General features: G+C 45.0%; 1 protein-coding gene across 4 annotated transcripts in view; it reads left to right on the forward strand.

The window, feature by feature from the left end:
- Positions 1–14,100, forward strand: part of LOC146179028 (uncharacterized) — a 42,658-nt gene that overhangs the window by 20,212 nt on the left and 8,346 nt on the right. For 3 of the 4 annotated variants that reach the window (XM_084578740.1, XM_084578739.1, XM_084578738.1), the window contains one exon: positions 11,897–13,478. In XM_084578740.1, coding sequence (XP_084434866.1) covers positions 11,962–13,478 — 1,517 coding nt within the window. In that variant the 5' untranslated portion in view covers positions 11,897–11,961. Of the gene's footprint in view, positions 1–8,669; positions 8,795–11,896; positions 13,479–14,100 lie in introns of those variants that run through there. The other variant, XM_084578741.1, reaches the window with a different exon arrangement.

A 14,100-nucleotide genomic window follows, 5' to 3' on the forward strand; every position in this document is an offset into this window, starting at 1 on the left:
TTAAAGAATGAGTATCATAATGTACGTTAAAAACGCGCTAGGAACATTTCTTCCTCAACTTACTCTTATAAATGTAGAATATTTCCTACTTTTCGGATATTTCCTAGTGAGTGACACTCCACTGCATCTATGAAGCAAAGTAACTCTATTCTAAGTTATATGTGTGATTTTACTTGTGTAAATATAGCGTGCATGTACCGTATTTTTTGCGGGAAGCGGAACATATATTGTAATCCGTAACTGGCCAACTGTTCTTGCTGCTAAAGTTAGCGGCTGGGTGTCTATAGCCTAGTCAAGCTGTCTGTGGACGCCCTGCCACCATGTACAGTGTGGTAGTAGTATACTCGGTGGTACGGTAAACAAATAAAAAAGACACGGAAAGTGTGATTACGTGAGCTGTGCTTTGTCGACTTCCCACGAAGCCCATGCAGCGAATCCCACCAAGTGATGGTAACCCACAGAGTGACTCTAGATAATCCAGTGAAGCTGAATAGCGTGTCGAGTGTTAAACGTCGTCTTTATACCGTTAGTTCATTCATCCGTAGACTTCGCCAGAGCTAGTGGAAATCCTGAGTTTCGTTGAACTCCAGGCCTCCTACATAGCGGCCCAGCACACGGATTCGAACCCATTACCTCACTCACCACAGTATGACCAGCTCTAGACCATTACAGCGAAAACCTTATGGCCTACGAGCGGCGTCTTGAGAAATTGTCCACAGCAAGCAGCGCAAAACAAAAATGTCGTCGCGCCTTGCGGAGAGGAGGAGTGCAGAGGGCGCCGGCAGAGAAGAGAAGGAGAAGGAGTACAGAGGGAGCATCGCGTTACCGGTCTCGTGATGGGCGCCAAATCGTGGGAACTGAGCGTGACGGCAGCGCGTTACACGAACGAGGTTATATACACGTATGTGGCCCTAGGCGTTCGCTGTATTTATGATCTTATCAAGGCGGAAGTCTTTACTGCCTCATCGTTGTCGTCAGCAAAAGTGTCACGCTTTTGCGGCGGCTCTGATTGGTCGAGACGGGAAGACGTCCACGGAGGTCTCCACCAATCACACAGCACCACCACAGTATGCGCGAATGCGTGCCTTATATGGCCATATGCCAAACAATGATCAATTACCAATTAACTAATCAATTAAATTTTTATTAATAATGACTAAATAATTACTACCAAAACGCACTGATAAGGGTTTCACATTTGGCGCGATGAGGTTTTGCAAACCAGTTGAAACTCCAGTTTCACGTGTGCAACCCCATAGCCTGCAGCCAAACGCTGGCCTTGACAGGGCTCCAGCATCGGTGCATGCCGGAGTGTAACTATTGAAAATGTCTTCCAGCAAGTCGGCCGTCAAGTGTAGCCGCGTGATACAGTGTTAATGAAGATGTCGTCAGTGGTAATGACAATGAGGTCGCGCATTATGTATGCATGAAGATGTGAAAGTTACAAGGGGCGAGATGATGACTGCCACGATGGGGCAGAGAAACGGGCTTACAGGTGGTTTTGCCTGCAGTCTAAAAACAAAGTAATTTGAAAACATGCGTCATTGGTGACGAATATACAAATCTACCCCAACGTCCGTATATATTGTGTGTTCTAGGTAGACTGAGATTACTGCTATCAACGTGTCTCTTGGAGATACCTCAGAATGGAAAAATTGGGAGGTGTACAGTTCTGCCTAGGTAATACAGACACTTCGATTCCTGACCAAAATTATATATACAGCGAGCCGTCCGTGACAACAAATTTTGAAGGAAGACTTAAGAAAAAAAAAAAGCATGCTGATATAAGCCAGCTTTTATGCATTGAGAAGTTGAAATAAAACGATTTTTGAAACTATACAAGCTCGTCACCTCACACGCTATATTATGACTAAAATAATACGGGGCAATTTGGCGCGTCTAGTGGTTTATTTATTTATTTATTTATTTATTTATTTATTTATTTATTTATTTATTTATTTATTTATTTATTTATTTATTTATTTAAGATTCCTTAAAGCGCCGAGACGGGCATTGAGTAAGGGGGACAAAATGACATATACAAGAGAAAGAGTTATTACATGGCATGCATGGAAAAAATGATCAGAAACTATTGTAGATTGCTTAATGCCTTAATGGCAAAAATTATACATAGATGCAAAGTACTTAGTTATGGCATGAGTGAAAGTACTTAGTTGTGGCATGAGTGCCTTATGGCAAATACATATCTAAATAAAACAAGACCATAATAGTAATGTGAGTTGTTGAAAAAGTAAAGCGCACAAGAAACCAATAATCGGTCAAGACTGCATCGCCTGAAATTCTTATACCTACTGCTACACAATTCATACAAGATTAACCCCGAACACTTCGTGAAAAAAAGCCAGTCCAGAATAACACGTCATAAACATCCTCTCTTTCTTGAGGAATTTTTCTGTAGCAACAACACATTTTACTTTTCTTTTATTCCGCAAACAGTGCGCGATTGGAATGCACCTGACGCCTCGGCAACCTACAGTCCGAAAGTTCTTAGAGCTTGCCGAGCCTACTTTGTTGTCATGAAGCTGTCTGAATTTGTGTCAAAGCTCCGGTGATATATGTTTTCTATTGTATAACTGACTTTTTGGTGTTCTTTGTGTTATTCTATGAAGGTTTTCCATATTGAATCTGCCACATCAGCAATTATGTCCATGTCATGCAGTTCATGTCCACTTCTGTAGAAACCCCATTGGGGTTGACAGTATATCAAAATAAAATAAAATAATAAAATAAAAACAAAATGCAATAACAACGAAGAAATTAATATACGCTGCGATACTATGGGACAAAAATAGAAGGACGTTGAGATATAACTTAACGAGATGTTCGCGTAGCTGGTCATGGAATAATTGATGGTTGCTGATGCACGCGATAATGGCAGGAAAATCGTTCCAAATAACGATGACACGTCGAAGAGCGGACGAATTAAAAGCTAGAGCTCTTCCATGTATACGTTTAATGATGTGCTGGTCATGTAGGCGACGTAAAAAATGCGTGATGTTTCCAGGGGTGATGGGGATGGCTTGGTGCTGTAATATTATAACTAGCGCGCCTTAAAACCATGTACCAACTCATACACAATCAATTAAAAGTCGACACTTCGCGATTCATATCAAAATCACAAACGGCGACCAACACGTAATAATCACATACACACTCTAAACGAGTTTTCATTCCGTACTGACACTTTCAAACATTCATACTTTCTTCATGCTATACGCGACACATTCATTGTTAGTAATCCATCATTAAATTCCTTCAGCACGAGTGTGGAAAGTCAACTACTTATATCTCAGTAATTATTAAGTTCTTATATCATTACGAAGTTATTCCTTCCGTTTGTGTTTTCGCTTGCGGTATTATTTGTCCGCCAAAATCTTGTCACATGCTCCTCATTCTTGTTTAATTGCTATACGTATCTTCTTATGCATAATCTCGTGTCATATTTTTTATGTACTTCGATTAATTACCATTGCTACTTTTGAATGCTCTCCCTGTTCCGATCCCTGATGGGATTGACAAAAAATGAAATAAGCATAAAAGATGAATGGAACGAGGAATGTCTAAATACCTCGAGGCAAATGTCATATTTTATCTCTGTTCTGTTTCATTGGTTATTGTAGTTAAGTGTAATTAAACGAGCGGATCTATGTTGAATGGAATCTAGCATGCTTGTTATCTAGCTTTGATAAGGGGGCCCTGTAGGTGATGCAAAATTTCCAAAACGACACTTGGTGTTAACTTCCAAAACAACTGTTCGCATACTAGAAATCAGCGTTCAGTCGGCTGAAAGAAACTGTGTTTGGCTTTCTACTGGGAACTGTGTGCACAGTTTTCTTCACAGCCATTCACGTACACAACACGGAAAACGGGTTAAGGTGCATTGGCTGAACAGCTTTGCGGCGTAAATCATGAGAACACAGAATAACAAAGATCATCACTTAGTCGTTTATACATTTTAATAGCGTTCCTCAACTAGGCCGCACTCGAAATGCAGAAAATGAGTAATCTCGGTGGAGCAATATAGGGAGCTTGCTCTCATCACTGTCCATATTCATCATCATCATCATCATCATCATCATCATCATCATCATCAGCCTGACGATACCCACTGCAGGGCGAAGGGCTCTCCCATATTCCTCCAATTAACCCGGTCCTGTGCTAGCCGCATCCACTTGACCCTTGCGAACTTCTTAACCTCATCCACCGACCTTACTTTCCGGCGCCCCCTGCTACGCTTTCCTTCCCTTGTAATCCAGTTTGTTACCATAAGCGACCATCGGTTATGCTCTCTTCCCACTACATGCCCTGCCCATGCCCATTTCATCTTCTTGGTTTTCGTTAGAATGTCATTAACACGAGTTATTTCTCTGACCCACTCTGCACGCTTCCTATCTCGTAACGTTATCCCTACGAATTTTCGTTCCGTAGCCATCTGCGTTGTCCGCAACTTAAGTAAAACCATTTTCGTTAGCCTCGACGTTTCAGCCGCATATAGGTCTGAAACGGTTAGTACTATTATAGGTTAGTCCGTGCAAATCAGTACCAGCGCTTCGAACTAGCCTATAACACTACTAACCATTTCAGCCCCACAGGTCTGAAACGGTTTTGCTTGCCTTATTGTGCTCTACCAGTCATAGCACTGGCTTTTATATAAAGAAGCTCTGTGAAAACTGCTTGACAATACCATGTGGTTAATAGCGACAGGACTCGACCCCCCCCCCCCCCTCTCCTCCAGGAGGCGTGTGAGAATGGTATTGGAATTCTAGGTATCAGAGTGTGTTTACGGAATTGCAGGTTACATCAAACGCAGCAAATTCTTGTTTCTCGAGTCATGATTTCAATCTGCTGAAATCACGCGACCACAGCCGGCTGTAGAGAAATGCAGAGTTTCATCACTCAAGCGGTTGACAAAAGACGAATGTGAATGTGCGGAGTCGGTTCAGGGAAAACTACAAAATGCCTGTATAGCACTGCATTAAATGCTGCACATAAGGATTCGCACCTTTCAGAAAAGCCAGTAATGAATAAGCAGCGGCCTTCCAACATGACGGGCCTAACCGAAGAGGCGTTTAATTTCCAGAGCGATCTGGTGTTATTCATGCTTCGATCGGGGCGTCTTTGTACACAGAACTGCACAGGGTTACGATTTCGGAATTGATTGTGAATATTCAGTCCGATTAGGCAGAAGTCGTTCACCTGCGACAAAGCATCGATAATTCCGTACCACAACGTAGAACGAAACGCAGAGGTGAAAATGCCACCGTGGACCCGGATCGGACGACCATCTTTGTCTATATTGTACAGTGTTGGACACGAAGCGTTATGCAGAGTTTCGAATATATTCATTTTATCGGGAACTCAATGCACGCATGCAAGCGCTAAATGAGCAAAAAAAAAAAGCATTGTTCTACACTTAAAAGGAAATTAGTGTTTAGGCCCGCGTGCAAACTTGCTGCTTTAGCAACGCACGACCTCAAACACACGAGCAGATAAGGCCATATCTAATTCTCTTTTCGACGCGGCATGCTGCTTGCATGTTTTGCCTTGATCAACCTCGTTCCTTCCCCGTAACAGAACAAAGTTCGTCGTTTTTTTTTATTCTGTGCTTTTTCATATGAATTATTGCGTTATCGAGCCTACAGCGGACGATACGCTCGCGTTTAACTCGGACTGCACTGAGGAACGGAAGTTCTCGTCGATTAGATAATAAGCGTGCGTAAATGTGGAATGCTGCCGAAGAGCCATTGCCTTGGCGAACCTTCCATGTTTGCCGGTTTAGATATAAAGAGAAGCAGCATGAGCAGTGGCAATGACTCTTGGCAGTTTATCCATGGTAGATATAGACTGGCAGCGCAGACTCCATATACGCTTATACCTTCAAAGCATGGCGGCTTATGGGTTCCCTAAAGTTCCTGGGTGTGTGTGTGTGTGTGGGGGGGGGGGGGCACTCAGTTTTATGACGTTGAATGACGTCACACCTACGTATGTTGTGGTGCGAATGAGGCGAGAATGAAGTGCATTTTTTTACGCACTCTGCCGAAACCTGCCGTTTGCGCGTCGTTGGAAATTAAAAAAAATCTAGCTGACAAAGACGCCACAGGAAGGGTGCATAACAGCAGCTTTTCCAAAGGCACGGGCTCACCATAGTTATTATTAGAATTTTTTTTTAAGCTTGGCTAATGGGTGTCAGCCAAAAGAGTGCGCCCGCGCGAGGTGTCCATCCCTACTAGCTTTTGACCGAATAGGGAGGAAAAAATCTGTGACGAGATGGAGGAGGAAAAAAAATTAACCTAGGAGGCAATTTTGATGACTGCAGAATTAATTAGAACCCAGATGTCAAATTTGCGTTGGAATAGCGTCGGACGTCGATATAGTGAGGTGATGAGAAAACAGCTCGGACGACGAAATAGCTCAAAAAATGTCAAAATTTGCTTAGAAATTCCGGATTCGTGCCGAGTTAGATTAAGAACGTGTAATTAAGAGTAATTAATACCTAAGATCACCAACGGGCCTTAATTTTGGTCCGAAAAAGAAACGAAGAAACATGGATGATGACGTCACATTCGGCGGAAAGACGTCGAGGCAGTGTGAGATCTCACAAAATGAGTACAAAATACCAGATTTGTGTTGAATCAGATAAAAGGATCTTATTAAGCGTAATTTATATTCAAGACCACCGAAGTACCTATAATTGGGGTCAGTATTGGTAAAACGAAAAAAAAAAACTTGCATGGTGACGTCACATATCCTACAAAAAGGCTAATCAGCGTGGGATATCACAAGAATGAGTTACATACTTAACGGACGTAATTAGTGTATTGTACAAACGCGGGAAATGAGTACAAAGAGTCTCACAAGGGCTTTCGACTGTTAGGGCTACCTATAGTGCCTCGACAAATATTTTTGCTCAGATGCTTCGGCGCAGAGTACAGCAAGGCATAACCTATAAAGCACCGGCGTTACCGCACAATTTGGTTGGTTGGTTTGTGGGGTTTAACGTCCCAAAGCAACTCAGGCTATGAGAGACGCCGTAGTGGAGGACTCCGGAAATTTCGACCACCTGGGGATCTTTAACGTGCACTGACATCGCACAGCACACGGACGCCTCTTCGTTTCGCCTCCATCGAAACGCATCCGCCGCGGTCGGGTTCGAACCCGGGTACTCCGGCACAGTAGTCGGGCGTCTTACCACTGCACCACCCCGGCGGGGCGTACAATTTGCATTGCAGTGTCCAGCGAGTATGGCTCGTATATAAGTGTGCTTTATTACACCAGCCGCACAAATAGAATGGCAATGTATTATGTCACGGTTGTTCCCCCCCTTATGTAATGCCCTAACAACAGGGCCCTTAAGGGTAAATAAATGATGATGATGATGATGATGATGATGAAAGCCTGCCATCAAAATGTACGACACAGCCAGTACAGAGCAATACACATCAGCTACCAAAGTGCATACGTAAAGGATACAACGCTTGTCGACAAGAGCTCCTTGTGAAAGTCTAGCGGGAAAGGATGTATGACACACGCTAGAATCCTGGCTGTCACGATGCGCCACGGTGCAACAGTTGTTTGCATGCTGAAAGCTCAGTCTCAGCTCCAAGCTCTTACAGAGAAACAAGAAGCTTACCCCAACGGGACAAGACTTCGCGCTGGCCGCACGTAAAGAATAAGGCAACGACGGTCTAGCTAAAGTGGCAAGCATCCTACTAATTTGAAAGGACCGAGAAGCAAATGTGCAAGATAAAAATGTCGCATATGGAACCTTTCGAAACAAGCGAGTTAACTTTGCATACATTCTCAGGAGCACGTGCAGACAACGAAGTGGTAGCGATAAAAAACTGCTTCGTTCGTTAAAAGGCCTGGAAAGCTGTGCTATAATCGATCTTAGCCTTGCTGCCAATGCAAATACTGTTATAAACAGAAGGCACCGCTCAGTGCTTTTGGCAAACCACTTTACGTGATCAACAAGGCGAGGCAATTGATATCTAATCTTGTTTTGTAGCGAGAGCTACATTGGCCACTCTTGCCAATTCGCCGTCCATGTCCGTGAGGAGGAGGAGGAGCAGGAGAAAAAAAAGAAAAGGAAAAGAAGAAGAAGAAAAAGGAAGGCAGATAACTCGGTAGTTAGTAAAGGCGAACGACAGCAGCGCTTTGTTATTACAGAAGGTTTGTTCGAACGTTGTGACGGCTATGTGCCCCGGGGTTCGACGTAGAGACGATGTCATATACCACTAAAAATCTTCTACATTCTCAACGACGAGAGGCAAAGGCTGCTCATGCGTGCGATTCCCCTATGGCGTAAATAAAGCTGAAACCATAGAGTAAACTAGTATGTGTGAAAGCCATGTCTTTACTTTCAAGCGTAGTCAATGCAGATGTAGCTATCGCGTAACTACAGGTTTAACCACAAGCTAAACCACAGCTAAGTTTTTTTTTTTTTTTTTTTTTTAAGAAAATAGTGCAATTAGTAGTTTAGTGCATAATTCTGTGTGAGTGTTTAGCTCTGCAGCCTCTGGCTGTGCTTCAGTCGCGCTAAACCGCTCGCCACCACTTTCAGTCTGACTTGGCTTATCTCTCTCACTGATAAAGGACGTTCATGAAAACAAAAAAGCGTTGCAGGCTCACCGACCGTACCAACTCTGTTATCAAATGAATAGCCTGCCTTCGATGCTTAGCGTTGTACCGCTGACGCGAGTAATGTTCGCCTCTTCGCTCGGCGCACGGTCGAATACACAACGTATGGCTGCGTTATCGTAATGGACCAAAGCAGGTGAGTGTGCAACCCGTCCTCAATGGTTTACGGCATCCGCGTTGTTAAAAATAACGGTGTAGTTCACTCTGGCATTCTTTCAAGACAATATTCTTCATTTAATACAGTGGAATGTTGAGTTGTCTGCGCACGTGATGAAAAACGCCTAGTAAAAGGTACACGGGTATAAATAATTAGTTGTCAATGCGGCATCGCGCCCTTGCCTATGCGTGTGTCTCTTCTGTGCATCGCTGTCTGTTCAGCTGCGTTTTGATCTTGTATTATTCGCTTCTTCTTTTATTACTATTCCCAGTTTAAAAAAACTACAGAACTGTGTCAAAAATGCGACAAAATATCCTTTAGTTCTGTCGTAACCATCAGATTTTTCTGTAGTTCTGTAGTACTTTTCTGTGACTCTGTAGTTTTTCTGTAATATATTTCTGTTGTCTGTAGTTCTGCAGCACTTTTTTGTTGTAACTACAGAAATTTCTGATGTTACTACAGAATGTTCTGTTATCACAACAGGTTTCCCGTCAAAAACCGCACAGAAATTCTGTCGTAACATCAGAAACTTTTCTGTAGTTTTTTTTTTTCGACTGGGTTGATAAGCTTCACATGCTTAAGAGTGGACGTCCAGGGTAACTTTCAAACTAGTTTCTACTTTCTCGATATCGTGCCCCGCAGTTCCGTCACGGGCTAAGGCGACGACTTGATGCAACTTTGCTGTTTCTTCTGAGGCTCGGCATTAACTTCCCAGACCGTTATTGACGCTTCTTGCCCTGAACGCGATGTCTGCTTCCACGAAGACAGAGCATACACTCTGTGCGCATATGAGCTCGGCTTTCTCCGAAAAGAAGACACTGCATTGTCTTCCTACTCACCGCGATACGCGACCGCTTACTCGTAACAGGATCGCCGGACCTCCATGGTCCTCAGCTATCACTTCTTGGGCATCGCACCACTCTGGCTTCTTGATCTTATAGCTTCTCATCGAACAGGTTCATGCAGCAGCTCGGTTCGTGTAGTTCATGAACGAGGACCCCACCCAGCTGTTCGTCAAGCAACTGCCAAGATCTATTTCCCTCTCTCTTTCTACAGTGTCCCAGTGTTTTTGTTTCTAAAGGCCGCTCTCCCGCTTGCCTCCTTAGACGGCGGAAACTCCGCCATGCAAGTATTACAATTCTATGAAAATACATCGCCGCCCAATTACGTTTCATATGTGAGAATTCTGTTCAGGGATGTAATCTGGCTTTGTCAACGAAATGACTTGGTAGAGTCACCGGAATCGAGACTATCGCGTAGCGAGTGAAGTACGTACGTGTTCCCGAATCCCGTCGACCTGTGAGCCGTGTGTCGTCGCTGTCGCATACGTCATTCGGAACTTGCGCTGAGACCGCTGGGCACATTTACAACATATCGCGATGGAAGCTTGAGCTCGGTTTCTTCGGAGAATGCGTACTCCCGGGATAAACAGAGAGAACGCGAGAACAATTTCGTGGCGGCACCTCTATGCCTACACTTTACTGCCTCCTCGGGACCGCGTTTTTTTAGTGTAAACGTCACGCTTTCCGGGCAACCGCGTCCCTTTTACCATTTGTTTCGCCGGCTTACGAATCCATCGGTGTTCTCCCATATATATTGTGCTCAGGGGGGAAGATATAGATCTTCGCCCCGTTATTGGTCTGAGCCGTCACCAAAGGGCAGCTACCAAGGCCATTCCATCACCTCCTCTCTCAGCGGTGAACGCCACGACTGCGGATGGGCGATAGTGGGCCAGCCCGCGATTAAACTCGTATCTGCGCTCGCAGGTTCATTTGCTGGCACTTTATCGTCTATTCGCTGTAGTGACGTAGGCTGTTGGGGTGTGCTGGCCTTGTTAAGATATCGGTGCTGACGCCTGAGCTGATAGAATCCAATTGGGATACAATTTCTTTCCCAACAAAGGCGTCGCTGATCTTTGCTTGCTTGCGGTTTGTAAGCAACATCTACCGGTACATATATATATATATATATATATATATATATATATATATATATATATATATATATATATATATATATATATATATATATTTTTTTTTTTTTTTTCATGTGTTTTGGCAAACTGTCGCAGCAGATTAAGGGCAACCATAATTTGTCTCGCTGTTGGCATGCGGCACCGCTGCTGACATTGGGTCGACGGGCCGGCTTTCTACCGCTGGCGAAATCACGTGTCACGAAGAGTATGGGTACTGAATTATTTGAAATTTCGAGCAGTTTGTGAACACAATCTGTTGTTCCATTTGAGTTGCACCGCGAGTTTCCGTTCGAAGTTCCGAACAAATGTCCACAAATCAGCGACATTACTACTTCCCAGAGCCCGCGCTCAGAAATAGTGCCGTTTCCGAACAACACTCACTGGCTTGATGTGCACGATAACCTGCAGCGCGCGGTGGTAAGGAGGCCGTAGAGAACAATTGCCACCTCTTGTATTCTTTTAAGGCAAAAGCCTTTAATGGCGCATACTGTCGTGGACAAAATGTTACCCTCTTTTGCGGCAACTCTGATTAGTCGAGACGGGATGACGTCATGGAGGTCTCGACCAATCACAGAGCACCACCACAGTATGCGCGAATGCGTGCCTTATATGGACATATATGCCAATCAATGATCAATTACTAATTAAGGAATTAATGTATATATGAGTATTTAATGACTAATGCGAGCAGTTAATTAATAATTAATGACTAAATAATGATCTAAGCTTAGAGGTTTCTAGACCTTCTGTAGACAATGCTTGGAACAGTTGCGTAGCAGAATGCAGCACTCAGGCTTTCGCCTTTCACTACTTTGTCTCTAAAGTCCGTCGTAATTTTCTTTTGGGTTTTACTAGAATTACTAGGTGACTTAGCTACAGAGCCAGTAGCAGGCCCGTGCATTTTCTTTTCCTTCTTGCTATACAGCCACAACAACAACAACAGCTTGAAGGCAAGTGAACTGACCGGTCTGAAAGCAAACAGAATTTGCTATATGGCGAAACGCCTCTATAGCACCTCACAATGAAGATATTACATATAAGGAGTAAATTATAGCTACTAAAATGCCGACATGTGATTGCCTAACACTTAGAAATATTTGTTTCAGGTCCAGATAACGCCTGCATCGACGGCTGGAGCGCAGGGTTCAAACGTCCTCATATACTGGACAAAATGACCAGCAGTGCGAACTCGTCTGGCGAAAAACACCACGGTGCGAAAGGACGAGTGCACAGCATAAAGCCTCAGTACGGTTTCATCGAAGTCGACTCACTTTCAATCAATGGCCGAGTCTACTTCAACAATCGGTCGTTCGAAGACAATCTGCACACCGATCTTCCCTCTTCGGGCCTTAAAGTTGGCGACCGCGTCATCCTAGACTTTTCCCAAAGACCTGACACTTCCCTGTACCACGCCACCAGCGTCCGCCGCCAAAACTACACTCCGCAGCGTTACGCTCCGAAGCTTCCTCAGCGCTTCGACAATGAAGACGGCTTCGTATGCGTGCTCAAAGATACGCACGCTTTCGCAAGAGTAACCAGGTTCCCAGGTGTGACAGCTAGTTTCCAGAAGAGCGACTTCGAAGCCTATGCGGGACGGCGAGTCGTGAGTCTAGCCGATGTCATGGAGCTAGGACTCAAGGTCCGATTCGACGCCGAGCGAAATCTAGACGAGCGGTCGAAAACGAAGTGGCTGGTCCAGAAACTGCGCTTCGTGGACGGTGTTCCGTCGGCGACTACAACCACTTCTAGTCTTACGGACGACGGCGATGCGGCGGCGTCACAAAAGCTTGTCGGGCGACGCGGTAGCGTGGAAAAAGTCTCTGTTGACCACGCTATTGTCAGGCATGGTTTAGGAACCGCTTACCTGCACGCGAGCGTCATAGAGAAGTGTTTGGGGGCCGACATCGAAGACCTGCGGGACGAACTACAAGAGGGCAGCGTGGTTCTCTTCGACGCCGATTCGAACGGGCGCCAATATGGTCGTGGCAAGTGGTGCGTGACGCGGGTGGAAATTTTGAGTTGGAACTCGGACACAGTCCAGCCAGGGTCTCTAGCCGTGGCAGCCGAAGAAGCACCCGCAACGCGACTACGTGCTGCAGGCCAATACTCAGACGCCGCGGATGATATAGAACTCCACGAGCTGAAACTGGAACCACGACTACACACCAATGGAAACAACAGGGATTTCAATGACGGTGAAGAGGTTGAAGGTGACGTCACAGGAGCGTGCATCTCGCGAAACGTTTCTGACGATGAATTCACATTGGTTCCGGCCCTTGCGAGTCACGATGAATTTCCCTCTTTACCTTCGCATGCACCGAAAGATGAGCCGTCAGTATCCATCTACCAGGACGTTCCTGCGGTGGTGGCAAACGTCACGGCTAGTTCCGCGTCTTGCTTAGTCGAACAACCGGACCGGACTCGGACGGTAAATTTTGCCGCTCCCTGCTTCTACAGGAATGGCGTACCTGTTTCGGGCAACCTCCGCCGAGAGCTTGGGGGAGGGGACCTGGTGACGCTAGACTTCATGGTGGGAACGACGAAGCATGGAGGCGAGATCGTGCACTGCGACCTAGCTTGGCAGGGAAAGAAGCCACGCAACGTGAGTCGGATGAGCGCGGAGGAGATGCTGCAAAGGCTCGAAGTCGGCGAGGTGGTAGACGAAGACGACCACTTTCTGCACGAAAGGTGAGTCACGTGCGCCACGTGATGCACGAGGCGAAATGTTTATCACGACTGCAGTCTCAGCACGCGGGTGGGACAGCAGTAATTAGAGCTGCGCGCGAAAGTCGCATGTCGTAGTTTCGGTTCCCACTGACAGTATCTTTTTTCCTACTGCTTGATTTCGACTGGTATGGATATAACATGCAAGCTTCTAAAGAGAAGGCTTCTAAAATAAGAAAGAAAAGGCGCGTACAGCTGGATGAAATCAATGACTTAACGTTTGCCGTCGTATTGTGTTCCTGAGAGTATTTTTTTTTTTCTGTTCCACGTAGCTGAAATGAATTATTCAATTTATTTTATACATGTCTTGTGCTAAATATACACTTCACGGAATTGCAGAGTTAGTTCAGAAGCAGCCGATTCAGTTATTTGTCACAGTGTGTAGCGTATTTATCTCTAGTATCTTTTGCATACTAGAGATAGTAGTATCTCTTGCATGTATGGTCCGCTTTCCTGGCATTCAGTGTATCCCGCGAAATGCGAGGGAAAAAATAAGCACGACTACGCGCTACCAATTAAAGCCCCTTTACTACCAATCACATTGCAGCGCTCCCTTCTGTTTTGAACGCGCGAACCTTTCGCATTG

This window comes from Amblyomma maculatum, chromosome 9, assembly GCF_055883805.1.
Source record: "Amblyomma maculatum isolate TAMU_Amacu chromosome 9, ASM5588380v1, whole genome shotgun sequence".
NCBI classification, from domain to species: domain Eukaryota; kingdom Metazoa; phylum Arthropoda; class Arachnida; order Ixodida; family Ixodidae; genus Amblyomma; species Amblyomma maculatum.